We start from the raw sequence: 27385 nt of genomic DNA on the forward strand, positions 1-27385 counted from the left end.
AGTGTTTAGGATAAATCAATTGTATTTCCTAGTTTTGCCTAAAATTCTAGAGAATTTTTAGAAAAATCAACTAAAATCTAATATTTTTTTCTTTAAAAACGATTTTGACCTACCAATTTTTATCAAAAAATGTAAAAATCTATTTTCCACTCAATGTGTCAATTCAATCCCTAGTGAAAGGGGAAAAACAAAATTACAGCAACGAAGAGAAAATCTGAAAAATATATTATTTGAGAAGTATGTACTTACTTTCATATTTTTATATAATAAATAAGATTTTATTTTTTAGGTGGAAAAATAATACATAAGATGAATAATATTATTAAAAATTATTAATATGTATATTATTAACATCAACTAATCTTAATATATATAAATCTCGTGTCACAATGTTTGTCCTCAATGGACTCCTAAACCACTTAACCGATTATAATAAAATTCGCACACCATGTGCAGTTCGATCCAACTTGAGAGATAGGATAGTTTAAATCTCAAATTATAGTCGCAATTTTAATTTATTGCTAATTATTTGTCTGTTATTATTTGACAGTCACAATTATCTGTTAACTCCAAATGATTCTAACAGATGTCGATACCTTTCGACTGGGTTGAGTAAGTAATCAATAGATGGCGCTGCTATGGTAAATCTACGAACGTGTCATATAAGCTACATTTATTTTTATCTATTTTTCATACCCCAATTAAGTTTTTTTAACTGCGCGCGGACGGAGTCGCGGGCGACAGCTAGTCTTAATATATATAAATCTCGTGTCACAATGTTTGTCCTCAATGGACTCCTAAACCACTTAACCGATTATAATAAAATTCGCACACCATGTGCAGTTCGATCCAACTTGAGAGATAGGATAGTTTAAATCTCAAATTATAGTCGCAATTTTAATTTATTGCTAATTATTTGTCTGTTATTATTTGACAGTCACAATTATAATATATATAGTATTAACATCAATGGGTGCGTTCAAATATAAGGAAGCGAGCAATGCGCGCTTGCTTTTATTTGAACCTCCTTCATCCCCCTAAAAACACGAAAGTTCAAGTAAGGAGGGCCTTAACAAATGATTTACTTTTGAACATATCTCTTTCGAGTAACTCTTTTAGTTACTAATTAAAAATAGCTGTAGAATTAATCATATTTACCATTTTTCTAATTTAGATTATTACTAGCTGTCGCCCGCGACTCCGTCCGCGCGCTGTTAAAAAATGGGGGGGGGGGGGTGTTATGAAAAATAGATGTTGGCCGATTCTCAGACCTACTGAATATGCTCACAAAATTTCATGAGAATCGGTCAAGCCGTTTCGGAGGAGTATGGCAACGACAACTGTGACACGAGAATTTTATATATTAGGTTTACATAATATTTTGATTGCGTTTGGAATATTTTTAAGTAGCAAAATTTAATAGTTTGAAATGTGGAAAATTAAATGTCATTCCGCATTTGTTATCAATACGCTAATGTAAAAAAGATTATTTAATGATAAAAATGAAATGATAAAAAGGTATTAAGCAAATGATTTGTTAAAGTATTCGTTCATGAATAAAAAATAGCAACTCTGACATCATTCGTGTACAATAAAATGCACTAAAAAGTAACAAAATAATGTCATGAAAATCCTGGAAAGTAAAGAAGCCGAACGCCGAAGTAAATAAGTGACATTTTATATCTGAGATGTCTTAGACATAGTTACGTTTATGTTTCTACTTAGGCCGACACCGACTGTGAAATAACAATAATTATACAATATAGACATGTTACAAGAAAGAAGAAATGTTTCTTACTTTGCAGTGTTTTCATGACATTATTTTATTAATTTTTTGATATATTTTTTTAACTTTCTTTATGTCTTAATTTTTTGTGAATGTGAAGTTCAATTACTAATTTTCTTAATACGTATGAGAACGGACATAAAGGAAAAACTTTCCTATGTAATATGTATATATTACTTCAATTCAAAAAAATAATTTAGAATGCAGCAGATAACCTCTCATCTTTCAAACAAAGAAATAATATCAAAATCGGTATACCAATTAAAAAGTAACGAACTAATACTTCGTTTCGAGCCTTTGATTCTATGCAGCCGCACATTTTTCTTATGCGCGTTTTTTTTTATTCTTTTGATATTTTCCAAACTATTAGACAAAATCATACAGTTTAAAAGGCTAATATAATCTACACTTAATATTCTAGCATTCAAACACATTTATTTGGAGAAGGATTATTACCGAAAATAATATAATAGCGTCGAATGCTTACGACGCTGTTATTCGTATGCTTTTAATTGACGTATCTTCAGAATAACATGGTTACTGTGAATCATCCATAGACGATAGATATATGCCACCAAAGACTTTTATTTAGAAAATTTAAGGATGTATAATTATTCCATACATCATTTTTATGTAGGGCATATAGTTTGACCAACGTAAGCCAAGAAAGCAAAATTGTGCTTTTCATTGCAACGCGATGTAGCTATTTTCGTTTGCGCGTAATTTTATTCTTTCGATATTTCCTAAACTATTACACAGAATGATAGAGTTCCAAGGGCAAATATAATCTACATTAAGTTCTCTTGATAACGAACATATTTGTTTACATAAGGATTAATAATGAAATCGAATAATAGCGTCGGAAAAAATAGTTATTGTGAGAAAACTGTAAAAGATAGATATAAACCATCTCAGACTTTTATTTACCACGTTTAAAGAGCTACAATTCTTCGATACATCATTTTTATATACGTCCTATAGTTAAGCCTACGTAAGCGATGAAAGCAAAAAAATGTCATTGATTTTCGCAAAGCATTTGTCTTCTAGTTATTTCAAAAATTAATAAAAAGCGATTTTAATAAAGGAGCTTCGCGGTAACACAGATAAAAATATACAGTCAATCGATAACCGCCTTTTTTTTAAGTCGGCTGAAAAAGCGTTCATAGACGTTACACACATACAAACTTTCAATGACTCCTGTTATCAAGTTGTAGAGTTATGGTATACGGTTATTCTTACTGCACTAGATTTAATTAAATACCTAGAGAAAATGAGAAAGATATAAAAGTACCTACGTAATTTACTAAATCAAAGACATCTAACCTAACCAACCTTTTTTTCATGGATAGATCCAAAAACTTCTCCAACACTACGTCTCAAATCCACTTCCCCGTCATATTCTTTCCTTATTAGAAAATTGTAGGAAGTGAATAAGGACTAGAATTTAGCCTCCGGTCTACATTTGACTGGGGAAAAGAGGGAATCATTCCACTTCACACCGCTCTTCTGTGTGTTCGTGCCATTGACTAGACGATAGAACGGGCTGTTGAATGTTGCGGAGACTGAATAATTATGCACAGTGAATTTAATATAAAAAACAGGAACAAAAAATGCGAACAAGAAGTAAAAACAAAACGTCAAAACGAAAATATGTAAAATAAAAGAAAAATATTTTATAAAAATGTCCAAAAAGGCTGTATGCAACCCCGAGGCCGCAACATTATCTTTTAATAGAAAAATAAAAAAAGATGTTACTACAAGTCTTCTTTTTGCCTCGGCGGTGGTGAAGGTGGCGGTGTTGGAATTTTATAATATTTATCATAAATCTCGTCCCAAAAGAGAACGCGTTGCTGTATCAGTGGACCCCGCAGCTTCAGCGATTTGTCTATACACATATGAGGACCGCCATTAGCTCTAGTAGGAGGCCACTGAGGAAGATCCGAATTCTCGGACACAGGTTTTCTGAAAAACAAAGGGAGTAATTAATAATTTAAAATATGTCATTTTTATATAAGTAACGATTATAATATAGCATACCCTGTGGTAATGAAAGTAGACCATATTTTACGCATTACTTGTTTCATTTTCTTCGTGTCTTTAGAGACTTCATCTTCAGTAAAGTATGGCCACACCCCATCAATGACCCCAAAAGTCTGCGCACAATGATCGGCTCCGCGGATCTCAGTGTAAGGTATGAGCGGCGCGCTGTCGTCCACGAAGTCATATTGATAGAGATAAATGTTGTTGTTTCCAGACTCCACTTGCAACCTCACTGATCGTAAAGTGGAATAAGCAAACATTACATCTGTGAAATAATCTATATATCTAAATATTGTTTCTTCGCTAATTGGTCGATTGCCAAAATAGAATCTCTTTATTCTCTCTGCCACCTCTTCTTTTTCCGATTCACTGTCAAAATGTAGATCAGCTGGTAAGAAGTCGGAGAACTTCGCATTCATGCTATCTTTCCAAAAATCAAACCATGGTACTCTAAACAGTCCCTCCATCTCAGCAAATCCATAAAGCATAGGCAACTTCTGTTGTTTACCTGCCTTCAAAATATTTACAGGCGCGTCATCAAGAAACATTTCTTGTCCTACATCGCGTTCCACACAAGGTGTAAAAAAGAATGTGGAATCTTTTTGATCAATTACATCGACAGAAAGCAAAACTTCTTTTGGAACTGTTTTGTAAAACTCTTCAAGAGCATAAACGTCATCTTCATTGCCAGTAAAGTTTATTAACTTAGCGTAAGCTTTAGCGTTTTCTACCGGATTTCCTTGAGCACTAAAAGTTGCCATATTTGACCCACTCTCTGGTATAACTTTACTGAATAAACCTTTCGTCATCGGCGAAAGCATAAGCAGGTCTACCGCAGAAGATCCAGCACTACATCCTATTATTGTAACATCGTCAGGATTACCACCGAAACTGGCGATATTTTTCTTAACCCAACGAAGTAAGGCCACTTGGTCTTTCATTCCAGCGTTACCAGGCACATCTGGTGTGCCTAAGCACAAGAAACCATAAGGTCCAAGACGATAATTAAAATTGATAATGATCATTTCTTTTTCTCTAATCAAGTTCTTTGCAACAGTAAAATCACCATATCCAATTTGGTACGCACCTCCATGAACGTAGACTAAAACAGGTAACTTATTAGTTTTTGTATCAGGTACGTAAATATTTGCAATTAAACAGTCTTCCGATTGGGTTGAATTTGGATGTGCCATATAACGACTTTCCATTTGCGGGCAAGTTATGTTTCTATCGATCGCTTCGAATGGTACCGTCCAAGTGGGCGGTGGAAGAGGTGCCTATAACGAAAAGAGTAAATTTATGACATCAGTATTCGAAATCTACTACTCGATTTCGGTGTTTTTCTACGCTATCTAATAGTTTTTAATGTAAATATAAAAGACGATCATACCTTGTACATGTCGGGCCCAGTTGGAGCTGTTGCGTATGGGATGCCGTAAAAGACAAACACATCATCATCGGCTTCTTTATATCCGCGGACTGGTCCCTGGGCTATATTTAACTGTCTCACTTCTTTGCTCTCTCCTATCGCTACCAAAATGAACGCCAAAAATATTATCCATTTTATCATTTTATCAAAAACAAACTTATTGTTCGAAATCCTGACTATTAATGATATATGAACATTCAACACTTTGTTTTATATAGAGTATACTTATCTTTGACAGATTACGAGAACATGATACCGCGGAAAAAATCTATATCATCGTTAACCAGCTTTTTGCTAGATGCGTATATTTGCTTATTTATATTGAAGACCGGATTATTCTGACAAACATAAGATTGAGTAATATAACAACTTGTTAATATGTCAAGTTGGGCATGTAACAAGGAGTCTCTTACGAGTTTTTAGGGGTCACCAGTAGGAAAAAAGTTCCTAACTTCATACTATATCCTTAACTACCCGTTAGCCAATAATTTTTAAGTTGTGAAAGGGGGCTAGACGGAAAAAATTCTCACGAAAAGTTGTCACGACACTTTTTGCTATATCACCATGGCAACGACGTGACAATATATAAAATTCATAGAAATAAAATGTACTTCTTATGAAGACTTAAGTTTTTTATGCATAGAATAAACATTAGTTCCTTCACTAATTAATTGAAAGGAACTTCGTTCCATCCGGGTGTCCCTTGACACCTTTCAAGTTTTTTTAAATTATACAGTTTCAGGATTATCCAAGAACTCAACTTTATATTTTATATTTTAATGATTTTCTTATTATGATTAACAACAATGAGTACTCGCAAGTTACTGTCATCAAACCCATGGTCAAAATTAACCATGGTCATTATTAGCAAAATAAAACTACATGTTTTATCATCTCATAAGATATTTTTCTGGAATTTCGAAGATTAGCCTATATAGCTGCCGCTCACACATTTGTCAAAATATTACGCACTTAAAATTACATTATTATTTCACATACTTTCCGACTGTCATAAGACCGTTGTTGAACTATAAGAACTTATTTTTCGTTTCTTTTTAACAGAGAGCAATGTGTGCTTGACAGATCCTGGCCTTAAATGTCAAAGTAAATTGCAATGATTACGATTATGATTATGATAAAGACAGATAGATAAATTGACTCACCATTTTTTAGTAAAAACATCAAGGTATTTCCAATCAGAACATTTTGCGTAATATCATACAATATGTGACTCACATAAGTGAATGTTTTGGACTCGTTGCTAGAGGATATGTTGTTCATAAAACTTCGGTAGCAAGAAAGAAAACAAAAACTTAACGAACAAGAAAGATAAGTAACAAGTATTTACTTTCAAGAACATTAGATTAGCTTTAATCATAGCAAGTAAAAAATGATTTAGGTACTTTTGAACATATCTCTTTCGAGTAACTCTACTATAGGTCTACCAGGATCTGATGGCAAAAAGGGAAAAAAGAAATTGACGCTAGCAATACTGGGGAAATTGGAGTAAGACGTTTTGATATATTTTTTTTCCTTATAGCGGCTGATTTTGTTTGTGATACATGCAAATATAAAAATTATCCAATGATAATTTTTGAAAATCATACTGTGGCAAATGTGGGGTTCGGAGTTTGAACAGTAAAGGAAACGACCTGAACAACTAGTCACATTATATTTACATCTATATTTTAAATTTTAACAATTATTAATAAATAGTGTTATTGTGTGATTGTATTAAGTTTGAGTTAAGTTTAAGTTAGTAAAACTTTAAAGTATTTTATTTCAATCCTATTTATATTACATTATATTATTTTTAAATTTTTACTTGTAACCTTAGTATAGGCCCTATACTATAGGGATTTTAAATAACTATAAACTTAAATTTATTACTTCACTTACTTTGTTTTCATTTATTTTATTTATTTTTAATATTTAAACTTAATTTTTAATTTCCCTTTACAAGGATTTTTATCCGCATTTGTTAATATCTACAATTTATTTAATTATTTGTATTTAAACATTTAAAAAAACTTTTATTACAGTTTTATTTGTTATATAATTTAATTTATTTGAACTTGAATTTATTTTATTTACATTCAACAGGTCATTCCAAATTGTCTAAGTCCACATATTGACTTCGGCTCTAGCCATCAATATTAGATATAAGTTTTAACTATTATTTTCTGACAGGCGCTTTTGCCCAAAGTATTTTATTAGATATACTAGGGCTGGTTGAAAAGAATCCGAAACGACAATAAAAAAAAAGAAATAAAACAAAATTTTACTAGAAACGTAATTTGCAGTCTTTTACGATCTCAATACATGTAATTTTAGGAAATAATAATTATTTGTTTAAAAAATTTTCATCTTTATAGTGAGACAGTTTTCATTTTCATGAAAATGGAGAAAACGGATGTTCGTGCCGTCATAAAGTTCTATGTTTTAAAAGGGAAATCGGCGACCCAGATTCAAACTAAGTTGAATAGTGTGTTAGGGGATTCTTCACCTTCATTTAGCACTATCCACTCTTGGGTGGCAGAATTCAAACGAGGACGAACGAGCTGCAATGACGCTCCCCGTAGCGGAAGACCAAATGAGGTAACTACCCCAGAAATGGTCAGTAAAATAAAAAATATCGTATTAGAAGACCGTCGATTAAAACTCAGGGAGATAGCCCAAATTGTGAACATCTCATCTGAACGCGTTTTGAACATATTACATGAACATATTACATATGACATCTATGAAAAAGCTTTGTGCCAGATGGGTGCCGCGGCTTTTGAACGACGAGCAAAAGAAACAAAGAGTGAATGTTTCAAAGGAGTGTTTGGAACTTTTTAGACGGAATCCCAATGAATTTCTTCGTCGATTTATAACAGTTGATGAGACCTGGATCCACCACTACACGCCGGAGACCAAAGAGCAGTCTAAACAGTGGACTAAAAGCGGCGAACCCGCACCAAAGAAGGCGAAGACGACATTATCGGCAGGCAAGGTTATGGCAACCGTATTTTGGGATGCTAGAGGTGTCATCTATGTGGATTACCTTGAAAAGGGGAAAACAATAAATGGCCCATACTATGCAAACTTGTTGCAAAAGTTGAGTGACGCAGTGAAACAAGAAAGACCCCACTTGAATAGGAAAAAAATATTGTTCCACCACGATAATGCACCGGTCCACACTGCAAAAGTTGCGATGGCAAAAATTAAAGAGTTACGCCTCGAATTACTGCCCCACCCGCCATATTCGCCAGATTTGGCCCCCTGCGACTTCCATCTGTTCCCAAATTTGAAAAAATGGCTAGGAGGGCAGAAATTTTCGTCCAACACTGAAGTGATTGACGCCGTTAATGGCTATTTTGAAGGACTTGACAGTTTTTTTTATAAAAATGGAATAATGGCCCTGGAGAAGCGTTGGTCTAAGTGTATTGAGCTAGAAGGAACATATGTAGAAAAATAAATTAAATTTATTCAAATATCTCTTTTTTCTCCTCTTCATTCCGGATACTTATCAATCAGCCCTCGTAAGTGCAGTTTTAGATATATTGTTAGGGTTATTGCCCGCAATATTAGTCTAAGTCTGTTGATAGGGTCTTTTGCCTATTAGTTTTTGTAAGATTTTTACCGACTTGATATTTTAATTACTATATTATAGTTCTGATATTTTTATAAATTGACACGATCCCCTGACCATGTTTGGGTTCCGAACACCCGACAAGAAGGCCGACCAGGCAGCTCCACTCAGTATAGGAAGACGTGGAAAAGACAACTCCTCCTGAAAAGACAAAAGGAACATTAATTAAAGAGGCACATAAAAATTTGAACATAAGTAGAGAAACTGCTGATAGCTCACCGAAATATCGGAATAGGGCTACAGAATCTAAATCATGGGTAACAAAAGCGAAAATACACTTGGGACAATCGAGGAACATAAAAACTGAAATAAGGAATGAAGTTACATTTGCAATAGATAAATTACACTAAATAATTAAAGAATTAGAATTAGAAGGAAAAAAGGATAAGGAATAAAACAAAGAGGGAAGGGAAAAGAAGGAGTGGAATGGGAAGGAACCAAAAAGACCAGGAAATAGAACTAATTGGAAAAATTCTAATTCAAAAAATGGAAGAGCAAGCAGAACGAATACAACAAAGTAACGAAAAAATTTATGAACTACAAAACACATTACAGAAACAAACAGAAGCCCATAAACAAAATTATACTTATACTGGTGCTGTTACACAGGGAACAAAATTAACAAAACGGCCAACACTACACTCAGTGGCGGTAACAGCTAGAAACGAAGTAGATACAGGGGAAGAGGTCCTTAACAAAATTAGAGTAGCCGTGAATGCGAAGGACGGTGGTATATCCGTCAGAAAAATAAGAAAGGAAAGTGATCATCGGGTGTAAAACGGAAGAGGAAAGAAATGCATTAAAGGAAAGATTGAAGAGAGCAGAAAAACATTTGAACGTAAAAGACATTCGAAATAAGGACCCTTTAGTCATCATAAAAGACGTTTTTAACTATAATAGTGACGACGAAGTAATAACAGCACTGAAAAGCCAAAACAAAAATGTTTTTAATGACGAAGACGAAAATAGAATTGAAATAGCCTATAAGAAGAGGGCCAGAAACCCCCACACGAGGCACATCGTTTTGAGAGTTTCCCCACAACTGTGGAGGAAAATGACAGATTTAGGAAAGATGCAGGTTTACTTGCAGACAATGCGGGTCGAGGACCAATCGCCTCTCGTGCAATGCTCAACCTGCCTAGAATATGGCCACCCGAAAAAGTTGTGTATATGAAATATGTAGCCACTGTGGGGGAATAGATCACAAGAAGGCACAGTGCGAGGACTGGCTCGCAGGGGTAGAGCCGGCCAGTTTCCTCTGCAGAAGGGAAAATATGGATAAACTGGACCACAATGCCCGAGGAAAAAAGGAATGTTGCAATTTGTATCCCGGGCAGGATAGATATGATGCGTCCGCCGGAGAAGGCCGGTTTAGCCGTCCGTAGGTGGCAATGGACGGCCTCCAAGTTAGAGTGGAGTCCCCTTATGTTATTGACGTCCACGGCGAGCGTTTTAGGGGAAACCACTAGGCGTTTCTTGCTTTTGCCCCGAGCTCCAGCCACGAGTGCAATGGTGCCCCACAACCCAGAATACGCAGGGCGGCCCGCGCGCTTACGCCCAAACTCCAAGCGGGAGTTCAGGCGTAAACGCGCGGAGGGGGATTCTCCAATACCAGTGGTATCGAACCCCCCTGGGGTATATACTCTTCCAATCCGACTGTCATGCTGAATGAAGGGGGGGGGCATTAGGCCTCCGGCACCACACTCATCAGACGAAACGCGGAATTCCTTCCACTTCATGTCTGTCTTCTATGTGAAAATGAAAAAACATTAAAGTACATACGAAATTTACTAAATCAAAGACATCTAACCTATCAACCGTTTTTTTTTCTTGGATAGATCCAAAAACTTCTCCTACACTACCTCTCAAATCCACTTCCGCGTCACATTCTTTCCTTATTAAAAAATTGTAGAAAGTGAATGAGGACTAGAATTTGGCCTCCGGTCTACATTTGACAGGCGAAAAGCGGGAATTATTCCACTTCACACCGCTCTTCTGTGTGTTCGTGGTATTGAACCGGCCGATTAGAGTAGAAAATGATTTGCAGACTCTACCACTAACATACAAACAACAACCAGTCAGTGACATTTACTTAAGTGTAATATTATTTCATAATTATTTATTTTTACCGTAAAGCCACATTTATCATAGTTTTTGTATGTACATGTATGTAGAACCCAAACTTCAGATCTTAAAACATTATGGTCAGGCAAAATACAAACAAGTTTCATATTTATCAACAATTACAGAGTTATCTTTTAATAGAAAAATAAAACAAAACGTTACTACAAGTCTTCTTTTTGCCTCGGCGGTGGTGAAGGTGGCACTGTTGGAATTTTATAATATTTATCATAAATCTCGTCCCAAAAGAGAACGCGTTGCTGTATCAGTGGACCCCGCAGCTTCAGCGATTTGTCTATACACATATGAGGGCCGCCATTAGCTCTAGTAGGAGGCCACTGAGGAAGATCCGAATTCTCAGACACAGGTTTTCTGAAAAACAAAGTGAGAAATTGAGAAACAACTTAAAATATGTAAATTTATATATAAGTAACGATTATAATATAGCATACCCTGTGGTGATGAAAGTAGCCCATATATTACGCATTACTTGTTTCATTTTCTTCGTGCCTTTAGAGACTTCAACTTCAGTTAAGTTTGGCCACACCCCATCAACGACACCAAAAGTCTGCGCACAATGATCGGCGCCGCGGATCTCAGTGTAAGGTAATGAGCGGCGCGCTGTCGTCCACGAAGTCATATTGATACAGATAAATGTTGTTGTTTCCAGACTCCACTTGCAACCTCACGGATCGTAAAGTGGAATAAGCAAAAATAACGTCTGTGAAATAATCTATATATCTAAATATTGTTTCTTCGCTAATTGGTCGATTGCCAAAATAGAATCTCTTTACACTCTCTGCCACCTTTTCTTTTTCTGATTCGCTGTCAAAGTGAAGATCACCCGGTAAGAAGTCGGAGAACTTCACATTCATGCTATCTTTCAAAAATCAAACCATGGTATTCTAAACAGTCCCTCCATCTCAGCAAATCCATAAAGCATAGGCAACTTATGTTGTTTACCTGCCTTCAAAATATTTACAGGCGCGTCATCAAGAAATATTTCTTGTCCTACATCGCGTTCCACACAAGGCGAAAAAAAGAATGTGGAATCTTTTTGACCACTTACATCGACAGAATGCAAAACTTCTTTTGGAACTGTTTTGTAAAACTCTTCGAGTTCATAAACGTCATCTCCATTGCCAGTAAAATTTATTAACTTAGCGTAAGCTTTAGCGATTTCTACTGGACTTCCTTGAACACTAAAAACTGCCATATTTGACCCACTCTCTGGTATAAATTTACTGAATAAACCTTTTGTCATCGGCGAAAGCATAAGCAGGTCTACCGCAGAAGATCCAGCACTATATCCTATTATTGTAACATCGTCTGGATTACCACCGAAACTGGCGATATTTTTCTTAACCCAGCGAAGTAAGGCCACTTGGTCTTTCATTCCAGCGTTACCAGGCACATCTGGTGTGCCTAAGCACAAGAAACCATGAGGTCCAACACGATAATTAAAATTGACAATGATCATTTGTTTTTCTCTAATCAAGTTCTTTGCTACAGCAAAATCACCGTATCCAACTTGGTACGCACCTCCATGAACGTAGACTAAAACAGGTAACTTATTAGTTTTTGTTTCAGGTACGTATATGTTTGCAATTAAACAGTCTTCCGATTGGGTTGAATTTGGTTTTGTCATAAAATGGTATTTCATTTGCGGGCAAATTATGTTTTTATTGATCGCTTCGAATGGTACCGTCCAAGTGGGCGGTGGAAGAGGTGCCTATAACGAAAAGAGTAAATTAATGACATCAGTAAATTATTCGAAATTTTCTACTCGACTACGATGTTTTTCTACGCTATCTAAGAGATTTTAATGTAAATATATGCATACGCGAATATACCTTGTATTTGTTGGGCCCAGTTGGAGCTGTTGCGTATGGGATGCCGTAAAAGACAAACACATCATCACCGACTTCTTTATATCCGCGGACTGGTCCCTGGGCTATGTTCAACCGTCTCATTTCTTTGCTCTCTCCTATCGCTACCAAAATTAACGCCAAAAATATGATGCATTTTATCATTTTATCAAAAACAAACTTATTGTTCGAAATCCTGACTATTAATGATATATGAACATTCAACACTTTGTTTTATATAGAGTATAGTTATCTTTGACAGATTACGAGGTTATGACTACGCGGAAAAAGACCTGAATCATTGTTTTGTTGGTTAACCAGCTTATTGCTAGGTGCGGATATTTGCTTATGTATATTGAAAACCGGATTATTCTGACAAATATAAGATTGAGTAATGTAATAATGGCCTGCCAATATGTCAAGTTGGGTATATAACAAGGAGCCTCCTAAGAGTTTTTAGGGGTTACCAGTAAGCAAAAAGTTCCTATTTGCATAACATATCTGTAGTGTTTGTATCTATGCAATAGATACATTACACTGTCTCACGTACCACACTGGAAGGGACAACTGTCAATGTCAATATACGAGAGTAGATGAGTGACGAGCGTGGTACGAAGCGAACGTGCGCCTGCGCTCCAGTGTGGTAGTAGTGAGCCAGTGTCTGTCCTAAATCATCTTGAAGGACCGAAGGGTCCTACAATATCCATAACAAAAATCTGTTAGCAACTGATTTTCAAGTTACAGTCGGAGTGCTTATAGTCATTTCTTAGTATCTAAATTAATACAGCAACAATGAGTTACTGTCACTAAACCCATGGTCCTAATATTAGCAAAAATAACTGCATGTTTTTTTATCACATAAGATATTTTTGGAATTTCGAAGATGAACCTATATAGCTGCCGCTCACTCATTAGCCAAAATATGACGCAGTCAACATGACATTGTTATTTCACATACTTTCCGACTGTCATAAGAAATTGTTGAACTATACGAACTTATTTTTCGTTTCTTTTTGACAGCCCTCTGTATTGCGCGCTTGACAGATCCTGGCACTTAAAAATCAAATTATATTGCAATGATTACGAGTATGATAGAAATAGATAGATAAATTGACCCGTCATTGTTATTTAAATCATCAAGATAGTTACAATCAGCACATTTTGTGTATCATCTTACAATATGTGACTTACGTAAGTGAATGTTTTGGACTCGTTGCTAAAGGATATGTTGCTGATAAAACTTCGGTAGCAAGAAAGAAAACAAAAACTTAACGAACAAGAAAGATTAATTAAACGAACGATACGAAGATTTAACAAGTATTTATTTTCGATAACATTAGATTAGGCTCGTTAAAAAAATGATTTACTTTCGAACATATCTCTTTCAAATAACTGTGTTAGTTACGAATTAAAAGTAGCTGTAGAATTAATCTTATTTACCATTTTTCTAATTAAGATTATTATCTACATATTTTAATTACGTTAAGAACTTTTTAAGTATCAAAATATAGCATTTATAGTGTGTATTTGAAATGCGGAAAACTAAATGTGATTCCGCATTTGTTATCAATACGCTAAATTCCAAAAGATAATTTAATGATAAAAGATTATATTGCATTAGTATTCTACCGTAGTAAGCAAATAATTCGTTAAAGTGTTCGTTCATTAATGAAAAATAGCAACTCTAAAAATACGACTTCATTCGTCTACAAAATAAGTCATACACGTTACACACATACAAACTTTCAATGACTCCTGTTGTCAAGTTGTAGAGTTATGGTATACGGTTATTCTTACTGCACTAGATTTTATTACATATCTAAAGAAAATGAAAAAGATATAAAAGTACCTACGTAATTTACTAAATTAAACACATACAAACTAACAAACGTTTTTTTCATGGATAGATCCAAAAACTACTCCTACACTACCTCTCAAATCCACTTCCCCGTTACAATCTTTCCTTATTAGAAAATTGTAGGAAGTGAATGAGGACTAGAATTTAGCCTCCGGTCTACATTTGACTGGCGAAAAGCGGGAATCATTCCATTTCACACCGCTCTTCTGTGTATTCGTTGCATTGAATCGGTCAAACCGGCCGATTAGAGTAGATATTGTTTTGCAGGCTCTACCACTAACGTACAAACAACAACCAGTCAGTGACTTTTACTTAAGCGTAATATTATTTCATAATTATTTATTCTTATCGTAAAGCCACATTTATCATAGTTTTTGTATGTATATGTATGTAGAACCCAAACTTCAGATCGTAAAACATTATGGTCAGGCAAAATACAAACAAGTTTCAGATTTATCAACAATTACCGAGTTATCTTTTAATAGAAAAATAAAAAAAGATGTTACTACAAGTCTTCTTTTTGCCTCGGCGGTGGTGAAGGTGGCGGTGTTGGAATTTTATAATATTTATCATAAATCTCGTCCCAAAAGAGAACGCGTTGCTGTATCAGTGGACCCCGCAACTTCAGCGATTTGTCTATACACATATGAGGACCGCCATTAGCTCCAGTTGGAGGCCACTGAGGTAGATCTGAATTCTCAGAAACAGGTTTTCTGAAAAACAAAGGGAGTAATTGAGAAACAACTTAAAATATGTAATTTTTAGATAAATAACGATCATAATATAGCATACCCTGTGGTGATGAAAGTAGCCCATATATTACGCATTACTTGTTTCATTTTCTTCGTGTCTTTAGAGACTTCATCTTCAGTTAAGTTTGGCCACAGTCCATCAATGACCCCATAAGTCTGCGCACAATGATTGGCGCCGTGGATCTCAGTGTAAGGTATGAGCGGCGCGCTTTCGTCCGCGTAGTCATATTGATACAGATAAATGTTGTTGTTTCCAGACTCCACTTGCAACCTCACGGATCGTAAAGTGGAATAAGCAAACATAACATCTGTGAAATAATCTATATATCTAAATATTGTTTCTTCGCTAATTGGTCTATTTCCAAAATAGAATCTCTTTACACTCTCTGCCACCTTTTCTTTTTCTGATTCGCTGTCAAAGTGAAGATCAGCTGGTAAGAAGTCGGAGAACTTCGCATTCATGCTATCTTTCCAATGATCAAACCATGGTACTCTAAACAGTCCCTCCATCTCAGCAAATCCATAAAGCAAAGGCAACTTATGTTGTTTGCCTGCCTTCAAAATATTTACAGGCGCGTCATCAAGAAACATTTCTTGTCCTACATCGCGTTCCACACAAGGCGTAAAAAAGAATGTGGAATCTTTTTCACCAAATACATCAACAGAATGCAAAACTTCTTTTGGAACTGTTTTGTAAAACTCTTCAAGAGAATAAACGTCATCTTCATTGCCAGTAAAGTTTATTAACTTAGCGTAAGCTTTAGCGGATTCTACCGGATTTCCTTGAACACTAAAAACTGCCATATTTGACCCACTCTCTGGTATAACTTTACTGAATAAACCTTTCGTCATTGGCGAAAGCATAAGCAGGTCTACCGCAGAAGATCCAGCACTATATCCTATTATTGACACATCGTCAGGATTACCACCGAAACTGGCGATATTTTTCTTAACCCAGCGAAGTAAGGCCACTTGATCTTTCATTCCAGCGTTACCAGGCACATCTGGTGTGCCTAAGCACAAGAAACCATGAGGTCCAACACGATAATTAAAATTGACAATGATCATTTCCTTTTCTCTAATCAAGTTCTTTGCTACACCAAATTCACCGTGTCCAATTTGGTACGCACCTCCATGAACGTAGACTAAAACAGGTAACTTATTCGTTTTTGTATCAGGTACGTATATGTTTACAATTAAACAGTCTTCCGATTGGGTTGAATTTGGTTTTGTCATAAAATGGTATTTCATTTGCGGGCAAATTATGTTTTTATCGATCGCTTCGAATGGTACCGTCCAAGTAGGCGGTGGAAGAGGTGGCTATAACGAGAACAGTAAATTTATAACATCAGTAAATTATTCGAAATCTACTATTTTTTTTCTACGCTAAGCGATTATAATGTAAATATAAAGGCGACCATACCTTGTATTTGTTCGGCCCAGTTGGAGCTGTTGCGTATGGGATCCCGTAAAAGACGAACACATCATCATTGGCTTCTTTATATCCGCGGACTGGTCCCTGGGCTATATTCAACTGTCTCATTTCTTTGCTCTCTCCTGTTGCCACCAAAATTAACGTAAAAAATATTATCCATTTTATCATTTTATCAAACACAAACGTATTGTTTGAAATCCTGACTATTAATGATAAATTAACATTTAACACTTTGTTTTATATAGAGTATAGTTATCTTAGACAGATTACGAGAATATGACGACGCGGAAAAAATCCTAAATCATTGTTTTGTTGGTTAACAAGCTTTTTGCTAGGTGCGGATATTTGCATATATATATATATATTGAAAACAAGATTATTCTGACAAACATAAGATTGAGTAATACATCAACCTGGTAATATGTCAAGTTGCTCATATAACATCCACACTGGCCAAAAGGTTTATATTGGAAGTTATGTATATTTTCGGTTAGTTTGAACGCATACTAAAATATGTTTGTCAGTATTTAAAACCTTGTTTTTATTATATACATTTAAAAGATATGACTTTGTCTATTTCAAATGCAGAAATTATACATAATGAAGAAAGTTTTTGTAGAAGCATTGACAACATCTTCAAGTATTTTGTGTTATATCCGATGCGTTGTCTTGTACTCATTCTTACTCAACTGTTATCTTCCTCTGGAAACACTTTTTTTTTTGTTTATGTTGTCGCGACTCGCACGAAATCAAAAGCAGTCAAGATATCTGAAAACTGTAATTCTAAAATCTAAACTTTCTTACTTAGGAATCAGATGTTTCTTTTACGGATTTATTTCTTTGGTTATTTTGTGCTTGACGGTGGAGAAGCATAACTATAATATTTGTCATAAATATAGTCCCAAAAGAGAGCACGTTGTTGTATGAGTGAACCTTGTAGTTTGTGAGATTTGTCCAAACGCATGTGAGGACCTCCATTAGCTTGAGTAGGGGGCCATTTAGGCAGACTTGAATCTGCTTGGACGGGTTTACAGAAAACCTGTCTTACGAAAAATCTTACTGATCTGTGTTCACCAGCCATCCCTCCTTAGCATTTCCTCTTCCCACTATTATAAACGCTACTAACAAAATAAATAAATAAATATTGTGTGATACGATAGTTCCATACACGACTGTGATACGTTTCTTGATTTCATGTATTTCCATTTGGCTAATAAACTTCTATAAATACGATAAAGAGAACAATTTATCATGATAATTTGTTTATCGCTAGAAATTTTGACTATAGAGAAACGGACTGGGCAAAAACCCGCGTTATATTAAATATGTATAATGCTTTCACGTCTTTATCAACGCATACTGACTAGAAAATTTACAAAAATCGAAAACATGACCAAGGAAAATATAGTCCGACAAGGATCTTATGGCAGTTTTTTGACAGGAGCCTCCTACGAGTTTATAGGGGTTACCAGTAAGCAAAAAGATCCTAACTTCATAACATATCCATAACCAAAACCTGTTAGCAAATGATTTTAAAGTTATAATCGGAGTGCCTATAGTCATTGCTTATGATTAGCAACAATAAGTACTCGCAAGTTACTGTCATCAAACCCATGGTCCTAATACTAGCAAAAAAACTACATGTTTTATCATCACATAAGATATTTTTCTGGAATTTCGAAGATTAACCTACATAGCTGCCGCTCACTCATTAATCATAATTTGACGCAGTCAAAATTACATTGTCATTTAACATACCTTCCGACTGCCATCAGAGCCTTGGTGAATCTTTCGTTTCTCTTTGACAGAGGGTAATGCGCGCTTTACAGATCCTGGCACTTAAAAGTCAATGAATTGCAATGATTACGAGTATGATAAAGATAGATAGATAAATTGACTCGTCATTGTTATTTAAATCATTAAGATAGTTACAATCAGCACATTTTGCGTATCATCATACAATATATGACTTACATAAGTGAATGTTTTCGACTCGTTGCTAGAGGATATGTTGTTCATAGAACTTCGGTAGCAAGAAAGAAAACAAAAACTTAAGAAACAAAAAAGATTTATTAAACAAGTATTTATTTTCGATAACATTAGATTAGCTTTAATCATAGCATGTTAAAAAGAATGATTTACTTTTGAACATATCTCTATCGAGTAACTCTATTATAGGTCTACCAGGAACTGATGGCAAAAAGGGAAAAAAGAAATTGACGCTAGCAATACTGGGGAAATTGGAGTAAAACGTTTTGATACTTTTTTTCCTTATATCGGCTGATTTTGTGTGTGATACATGCAAATATAAAAATTATCCAATGATCAAGGATAATTTTTGAAAATCATACTGTGGCAAATGTGGATTTCGAAATTTAGATGAAAACTCCAATTACTCTGTTCATGAGTTTATTAATTAATTATAGACTATCAGAACTTGAAAATGGTTCCAAAAACTGCACATCCATTAAAAAATTTTCATCAGAAGAGGAAGACGAGAAATACGCAGTATTTATGATAAACCTTTCCTCCTGCATCTCAACTAATCGATATTGTTCTATGAACTGATTTTCAATTTTTATCACATTTTCATAAGATTTTCGCCATTCATCGATCCCTATTTGACAGAAAGCTTGTTCTGTTAAAGATATACATCACTTGTAGGTCTATTGAAACACACATTAATACGAGTACACACAAAAAATGCAATAAAACAAAGTATCAAGACGTGTCATTCCTACTAACCAGTCAACGCTTGCACATGGAATAATAATATCGATGATTATGTTTGTTCTGCACCTTGTTCATCAAGTATTCTTTGATTAACATTGAAAACATTATTTCTTGCTTGCGATCGAAGGGGTTGATCGAAAAAAATGGGACCCACTTGGAAACTACCTTTTGATTAAAATATTTTTATTCAAAATCTGAGCACCAGGGGAGGAGCTTCGCGGTAACACACATAAAATTAACAGTCGAATTGATAACCTTCTTCTTTTTGAAGTCGGCTAAAAATCAATCATAGACGTTAAACACATACAAACTTTCAAGACTCCTGTTGTCGAGTTGTAATTATGGTATATTCTTACTGCACTAGATTTAATTACATACCTACAGAAAATGAAAAAGACATAAAAGTACCTACTTAATTTACTAAAACAAAGATATCTAACCTAACAAACCTTTTTTTCATGGATAGATCCAAAAACAACTCCTACACACCCTTACAAATGTTTGGTTTTAATTTGTATGTTAATAGTGTTGCCAAAACAATTAAGCACTCCTGTCTGTACATGTACGCTGACGACATGTGTTTAGTATATAGCGATAAAAATGTGACACAAATACAAAAAAACATACAGGCTGATTTTGACAGTATAACAAAATGGGCGCACGATAACAGTATCATTATTAACATAAGTAAAACTAAGTGCATGCGCATATATTCTCCTTATAATAGAGGTGCAAAAAGTATTAGTAACAGTGACATAAGTATTACAGGGCATTCGTATCAGTGCCTCCATATGTCTAAACCAGCTTGTACGTGTCCGCAATTGGAATATGTTAAAAATTACAGATATCTCGGTCTAATAATAGATGAACACTTCAATTGGAAGTGTCACATAGATGAGGTTGGTAGGAAGCTATCAATACTCTTAGGAAAGTTTTTTTACCTGAAGCAAATTGTGGATATAAAAACTTTACATATGATTTATTATGCACTTGTAGATCCTCTCATAAACTATGGTATTGCTGTTTATGGTAGGACATTAAAGACATATTTATTAGATATAGAAAACTTGCAAATGAGATTTGAAAAAAAATATAGTGAACAAAAATACGTTAGAATCATGTAAAAAAGATTACAATCAATTGTTTACAATATATAAAATTTTACCTACAGAAAAGAAAGTTAAGTTAAGGATAATATTAGATAACTATTTCGGAGAAGAACATAAAATAAAGCAAACAATATATACAAAACCAAACGGGTGAGAGAGGGCCAATATGTTACAATTAGGGCAAGTAACTACTACGGTGAGAAAACAACTAAATAACTTTCTCCGAAATTGTAAAATGCTATAGAATGGCTTAGAAATGACCCACATCATCTGATAACATCGAGAAATGTTAAAAATAAGTTAAAAAAGTAATTTTTAGAAAATTAATTATACTATGCGTTAAAATGTTTACAAGAAAGCGTCTCATTGATTGTTAGTATTTGGACTGCTCAGTTGAAAATATAAAAATCAAAGTAGGTTAAGTAAAGATAATAAGTGTCTGTCGCCATCAAATTGCTATGCAGTTTGGCGACATTTTAAGCCGACATGAAAAAGAAGGAGGTTATCAATTCGACTGTTTTTTTTATCTGTGTGTTACCGCGATGTTCCGCCCCTGGTGCTCCGATTTTGATAAAAAATATTTTAATCAAAAGGAAGTGCTTGCAGATGGGTCTAGAAGACTAGTAGATTTTGAATTTAGCTTCAAAATGTGTTGCGAAAATTAGGGACATTTTTGCTTTCGGCGCTTACGTAGGTTAAACTATAGGACCTACAAAAAATGATATATGGAAGAATTGTAGCTCTTTAAATGTGCTAAATAAAAGACAGCGATAGCATATATGTATCTTTTTCTTTAGAAACATCAATAAAATTCATGCCCTATTTCCGACGCTATTAGTCGAGTTCAGTATTAACCCTTATGCAAATAAATATGTTCATTATCAAGAAATTTTAATGTAGATTATATTTGCCCTTTAGTTAGTTAGTTAGTTGTAAGGGCTCGTTTTCCGCAACTCCACGGCTAGCGCGTATTTTGCGTGTGAGCAGGACCTGGATTCACTCCAGCCAACCCAACTCTCCGAAGAATCCCAGCAACCCTTTGATGTTGTCGGTGATCTCTGGGAGTGTTCTCGGCGATCAGAATGTTTTACCCTGTACTTTTGCACTGCTGGGCAGTGCAGTATTACATGGGATGCTGTTTCTTCGTCACCCATGCACGCTCTGCATAGGGGCTGTCCGTAATACCTATATTAAACAAATGTTTATTAAAATTGCCATGTCCAGTGATGGCAGCCACGACTGTCCGTAGTTGTGCCTTGTTTAACTGAAGCAACCTCCTAGTTACCCTCCTGTTAATCCTTGGCAGGGCTTCTTTTGACTGCCTGCATGTATCGATTTTGTCTCAGGAGGTGCAGTGTTGCGCGTGACTCCTTGTTGCGACCTGCGATCTTAGATAACTTTCTGGTAGGGGAACGATGGGCTCTGGGCCGATAGCTCTGCTATCTGACCCTATATTTGCTCTTGAAACTATATCATTCTGTCCAATAGTTTAGGAGATATCGAAAGAATAAAATTACGCGGAAACGAAAAATGCTAAATCGTGTCACAATGAAAAGCACAATTTTGCTTTCTGGGATTTCGTAGGTCAAACTACCTACATAAAAATGATGTATGGAGTAATTATATGTAGATCCTTAAATTTTCTAAATAAAAGTCATTGGTGGCATATATCTATCATCTATGAATCAATCACATAAATTGATGTAGTCCGGTCAATTTAGACCAAAAAATGAGAGTGAAGTTACATAAAGTCCCAACAAGCTGAATTTTGTCTGTGATGTCAAGACATCACAGACAAAATTAGAAATTTCATACACGACAAAATTCCATACACGGGAATGAAGGATTTTTTTTTGTTAAAGGTCAAAAATTTTTATCATAAAAGTACGTCAGACATAAATTGTAGATCATAAAATTATCTGTAAAAAATGTATCAATACTTTTTTTCTTATGAGCCACCGTTTCTGAGATATAACGATTCAAAAAGTTATAAAAGTTGTTATCGTCATAATTCCTCCAACCTCAGTTGCTGCTCACCAACATCTTTTTCGAGTTCTATTACCAAGTTCAAGTGTGGCAACAAAACAGTCCGACTTTTTTGCAACCACATTTAGTACTGCATCCCTTTTTGCAGTTGCAATAAATAGTGTTCAGCAGTTTTATATTATATTATACTTTTCTTTTAAACTACACGAAAACAAGTTAGCCGCAAATCAAATAAATACAGATCTAGAGGTTATAGCAAAATGGTTTAAACTCAATAGTCTACTAAAACTCAACCCTTCAAAATCAAAATACTTGCTTTTCGGAACTTGTGAGCAGATAGATAGCATTCTTTCAGAGAAAATTTCTATTGATGGCTGTTCTTTAGAGCGAGTACTTTTAGCCCGTAATTTAGGACTACAAATGGACAGTAAGTTACATTTTGAGGAACACACACTAGATATAATGCGCAATTGCTTTTATAGGCTTAAAGTCTTGTATGGTAATCGTGAATATTTATTGGTAGACATAAGCGTAAAATTGTGTGAAACGTTAGTTTTATCCAAATTGTCATATGCTGATTCCGTATTTAGCGGGTGCATATATGCTAGGACTAAAAAAATAATTCAGAGAATTCAAATCGCCTGCGTACGTTTCTGCTTTCCAATCCAGGCGATTTCATATCACCACATTTTTAAACTGTCACAATATGATGAACATGGCTTTTTAGAGTAATAAAATCAGGCGAACCATCTTATTTATATGAAAAAATAACGTTTTCACAGCGGTTCGCTAGGACGGAACCACGTCTCAATTTCCCTAAATGCCATACGAGTGTTTTTCGTGGTAGCTTCCGTTTTGCTGCAACTCAGTGCTGGAACGATCTCCCACCTCTTATCAGAAACTCTATCTCCTACATTTCTTTTAAATTTTAATAATGATCATGGTTACTTTATATACAAAAATCTAGCACTTAGTTGTCTAACTTTTAATTTTAAATACATTAAGTTGGCTTGGCTCGTTGTTGGCTCTTATTATGAATCATTATTTGTTGTTAATCTAATTCCATTCTTTTTTTATTATTATTAATATTTTTTGTAAAGGTGCCAGGTGAAAACTAATATAGACGAATAGTCAACCCCGTACTGGCCACTGAGAATGTAGTGGACAAATATAAATAAAAAAGTTAACAACGCCGGTGAAAAAAGTGCAAGATGTGAAAGCAATAATGTAACAACGTTTTATAGTGGTAATGCAATTTTGTTAGTAATTATAAATAGTTTATTTGACAATAAAGAAATAAAGACGTATTTATCAATGATACTAGTTAACATATATTAAATTAGAATAATAAAACAAAATGTTATTACAACTCTTCTTTTTGCCTCGGCGGTGGTGAAGGTGGCGGTGTTGGAATTTTATAATATTTATCATAGATCTCGTCCCAAAAGAGAACGCGTTGCTGTATCAGCGGACCCCGCAGCTTCAGCGATTTGTCTATACACATATGAGGACCACCATTAGCTCTAGTAGGAGGCCACTGAGGCAGATCCAAATTCTCGGACACAGGTTTTCTGAAAAACAAAGGGAGTAATTGAGAAACAGCTTAAAATGTGTAATTTTTAGATAAGTAACGATAATAATATAGCATACCCTGTGGTAATGAAAGTAGACCATATTTGACGCATTACTTGTTTCATTTTCTTCGTCTCTTTAAAGAGTTCATCTTCAGTCAAGTTTGGCCACACCCCATCAATGACCCCAAAAGTCTGCGCACAATGATTGGCGCCGCGGATCTCAGTGTAAGGTATGAGCGGCGCGCTTTCGTCCACGAAGTCATATTGATACAGATAAATGTTGTTGTTTCCAGACTCCACTTGCAACCTCACGGATCGTAAAGTGGAATAAGCAAACATTACATCTGTGAAATAATCTATATATCTAAATATTGTTTCTTCGCTAATTGGTCGATTGCCAAAATAGAATCTCTTTATTCTCTCTGCCACCTCTTCTTTTTCTGATTCGCTGTCAAAGTTAAGATCACCCGGTAAGAAGTCGGAGAACTTTGTATTCATGCTATCTTTCCAATGATCAAACCATGGTACTCTAAACAGTCCTTCCATCTCAGCAAATCCATAAAGCATAGGCAACTTATGTTGTTTACCTGCCTTCAAAATATTTACAGGCGCGTCATCAAGAAACATTTCTTGTCCTACATCGCGTTCCACACAAGGCGAAAAAAAGAATGTGGAATCTTTTTGACCAAATACATCAACAGAATGCAAAACTTCTTTTGGAACTGTTTTGTAAAACTCTTCGAGAGCATAAACGTCATCTTCATTGCCAGTAAAGTTTATTAACTTAGCGTAAGCTTTAGCGATTTCTACCGGATTTCCTTGAACACTAAAAACTGCCATATTTGACCCACTCTCTGGTACAACTTTACTGAATAAACCTTTCGTCATCGGCGAAAGCATAAGCAGGTCTACCGCAGAAGATCCAGCACTACATCCTATTATTGTAACATCATCAGGATTACCACCGAAACTGGCAATATTTTTCTTAACCCAGCGAAGTAAGGCCACTTGGTCTTTCATTCCAGCGTTACCAGGCACATCTGGTGTGCCTAAGCACAAGAAACCACGAGGTCCAAGGCGATAATTAAAATTGACAATGATCATTTCTTTTTCTCTAATCAAGTTCTTTGCTACAGCAAATTCACCGTATCCTATTTGGTACGCACCTCCATGAACGTAGACTAAAACAGGTAACTTGTTAGTTTTCGTATAAGGTACGTATATGTTTGCAATCAAACAGTCTTCCGATTGGGTTGAATTTGGATATGGCATAAAGAGGTCTTCCGTTTGCGGGCAAATTATTTTTTTATTGGTCGCTTCGAATGGTACCGTCCAAGTGGGCGGAGGAAGAGGTGCCTATAACGAAAAGAGTAAATTTATAACATCAGTAAATTATTCGAAATCTACTACTCGATTTCGGTGTTTTTCTAAGTTATCTTATAGTTTTTAATGTAAATATAAAGGCGACCATACCTTGTATTTGTTGGGCCCAGTTGGAGCTGTTGCGTATGGGATCCCGTAAAAGACAAACACATCATCACCGACTTCTTTATATCCGCGGACTGGTCCCTGGGCTATATTCAACTGTCTCATTTCTTTGCTCTCTCCTGTGGTCACCAAAATTAACGCCAAAAATATTATCCATTTTATCATTTTATCAAACACAAACGTATTGTTTGAAATTCTGACTATTAATGATATATCAACATTCAACAATTTTGTTTTTATAGAGTATAGTTATCTTTGACAGATTACGTGAATATTACGACGCGAAAAAAATCTGTGTCATTGTTTTGTTGGTTAACAAGCTTTTTGCTAGGTGCGGATATTTGCATATAATTTAGAAAACCGGATATTCTGACAAACACAATATTGAGTAGTAGTAACAACCTGCTAATATGTCAAGTCGGGCATATAATAAGAAGCCTCCTACGAGTTACCAGTAAGCAAAAAGTTCCTAACTGCATAACATATCCATAACAAAAATCTGTTAGCAAATGATTTTCAAGTTATAATCGGAGTGCCTATAGTCATTATCCAAGAACACAAGGTAAACTTTATATTTTATAATTTAATTATTTACTTATTATGATTAGCAACAATGAGTACTCACAAGTTACTGTTATCAAACCCATGGTCCTAATATTTAGCAAGAAAACTACATGTTTTATCATCAAATAAGATATTTTTCTGGAATTTTGAATATTAACCTATATAGCTGCCGCTCACTCATTGGTCAAAATATGACGAACTTAAAATTACATTGTTATTTCACATACTTTCCGACTGTCATAAGAGCCATGAACTAAAAGAACTTAATTTTCGTTTTTTTTTGACAGAGGGTTATGAGCGCTTGACAGATCCAGGCATTTAAAAGTCAAAGTAAATTGCAATGATTATGAGTATGATAAAGATAGATAGATAAATTGACTCGTTATTATTAGTAAAAACATCAAGGTATTTCCAATCAGAACATTTTGCGTATCATCATCATACAATATGTGACTAACATAAGATAATGTTTTCGACTCGTTGCTAAAGGATATGTTGCGATAAAATTTCGGTAGCAAGAAAGAGAACAAAGACTTAACGAACAAGAAAGAGTTATTAAACGAACAAGTATTTATTTTCAAGAACAGTCGATTAGCTTCAATTAAAAAATTATTATCTTTGAACATATCTCTTTCGAGTATTTCTATTAGTTACTAATTAAAAGTAGCTATAGAATTATTTTTCTGATTTAGATTATTATTTACATATTTTGATTGCGTTTAGAATATTTTTAAGTATCAAAATTTAATAGAATTTGTAATGTGAATTTGAAATGCGGAAAACTAAATGTCATTCCGCATTTGTTATCAATACGTTAAAGTCCAAAAGATAATTGAATGATAAAAGATTATATTGCAGTAGTATTCTACCGTAATAAGCAAATAATTCGTTAAAGTTTTCATTCATTAATGAAAAATAGCAACTCTAAAAATGTGACTTCATTCGTCTACAAAATTAAAAAAATCAGTCATAGACGTTACACACAAACAAACTTTCAATGACTCCTGT

At 34.8% G+C, this 27385-nt stretch overlaps 3 protein-coding genes and 1 pseudogene across 3 annotated transcripts; all 4 read right to left on the reverse strand.

The window, feature by feature from the left end:
• Window positions 1-3504: 3504 nt before the first annotated feature.
• Window positions 3505-5451, reverse strand: LOC106712266 (cholinesterase 1). Its single transcript, XM_045686496.1, has 3 exons — window positions 5217-5451; window positions 3824-5103; window positions 3505-3748 (listed from the first exon to the last, which is right to left on the reverse strand). The coding sequence occupies exons 1-3, from the start codon at window positions 5394-5396 to the stop codon at window positions 3541-3543; spliced, it is 1668 nt and encodes a 555-aa protein (XP_045542452.1). The 5' UTR covers window positions 5397-5451; the 3' UTR covers window positions 3505-3540.
• Window positions 5452-11143: 5692 nt separating this feature from the next.
• LOC106709332 lies at window positions 11144-13150 on the reverse strand (annotated as a pseudogene).
• A 2091-nt stretch (window positions 13151-15241) lies between these two features.
• Window positions 15242-17031, reverse strand: LOC123723543 (para-nitrobenzyl esterase-like). Its single transcript, XM_045686586.1, has 3 exons — window positions 16912-17031; window positions 15529-16808; window positions 15242-15449 (listed from the first exon to the last, which is right to left on the reverse strand). The coding sequence occupies exons 1-3, from the start codon at window positions 17029-17031 to the stop codon at window positions 15242-15244; spliced, it is 1608 nt and encodes a 535-aa protein (XP_045542542.1).
• Window positions 17032-24114: 7083 nt separating this feature from the next.
• LOC106712441 (para-nitrobenzyl esterase) lies at window positions 24115-26026 on the reverse strand. The gene is made up of 3 exons (XM_045686497.1): window positions 25799-26026; window positions 24402-25681; window positions 24115-24322 (listed from the first exon to the last, which is right to left on the reverse strand). The coding sequence occupies exons 1-3, from the start codon at window positions 25976-25978 to the stop codon at window positions 24115-24117; spliced, it is 1668 nt and encodes a 555-aa protein (XP_045542453.1). The 5' UTR covers window positions 25979-26026.
• Between the last annotated feature and the right edge of the window lie 1359 nt (window positions 26027-27385).

This window comes from Papilio machaon, chromosome 3, assembly GCF_912999745.1.
Source record: "Papilio machaon chromosome 3, ilPapMach1.1, whole genome shotgun sequence".
Classification (NCBI taxonomy): domain Eukaryota; kingdom Metazoa; phylum Arthropoda; class Insecta; order Lepidoptera; family Papilionidae; genus Papilio; species Papilio machaon.

Bases quoted from the DNA above. Each gene is read 5' to 3' on its own strand.
- LOC106712441 (XM_045686497.1), bottom strand. From the start codon at position 25,978: ATGATAAAATGGATAATATTTTTGGCGTTAATTTTGGTGACCACAGGA. The intron at 25,682-25,798 runs GTATGGTCGCCT...TTTTCGTTATAG, and splicing joins CTGGGCCCAACAAATACAAG to GCACCTCTTCCTCCGCCCAC. The intron at 24,323-24,401 runs GTATGCTATATT...TTTGTTTTTCAG, and splicing joins TCTACTTTCATTACCACAGG to AAAACCTGTGTCCGAGAATT.
- LOC106712266 (XM_045686496.1), bottom strand. From the start codon at position 5,396: ATGATAAAATGGATAATATTTTTGGCGTTCATTTTGGTAGCGATAGGA. The intron at 5,104-5,216 runs GTATGATCGTCT...TTTTCGTTATAG, and splicing joins CTGGGCCCGACATGTACAAG to GCACCTCTTCCACCGCCCAC. The intron at 3,749-3,823 runs GTATGCTATATT...TTTGTTTTTCAG, and splicing joins TCTACTTTCATTACCACAGG to AAAACCTGTGTCCGAGAATT.
- LOC123723543 (XM_045686586.1), bottom strand. From the start codon at position 17,031: ATGAGACAGTTGAATATAGCCCAGGGACCAGTCCGCGGATATAAAGAA. The intron at 16,809-16,911 runs GTATGGTCGCCT...TTCTCGTTATAG, and splicing joins CTGGGCCGAACAAATACAAG to CCACCTCTTCCACCGCCTAC. The intron at 15,450-15,528 runs GTATGCTATATT...TTTGTTTTTCAG, and splicing joins GCTACTTTCATCACCACAGG to AAAACCTGTTTCTGAGAATT.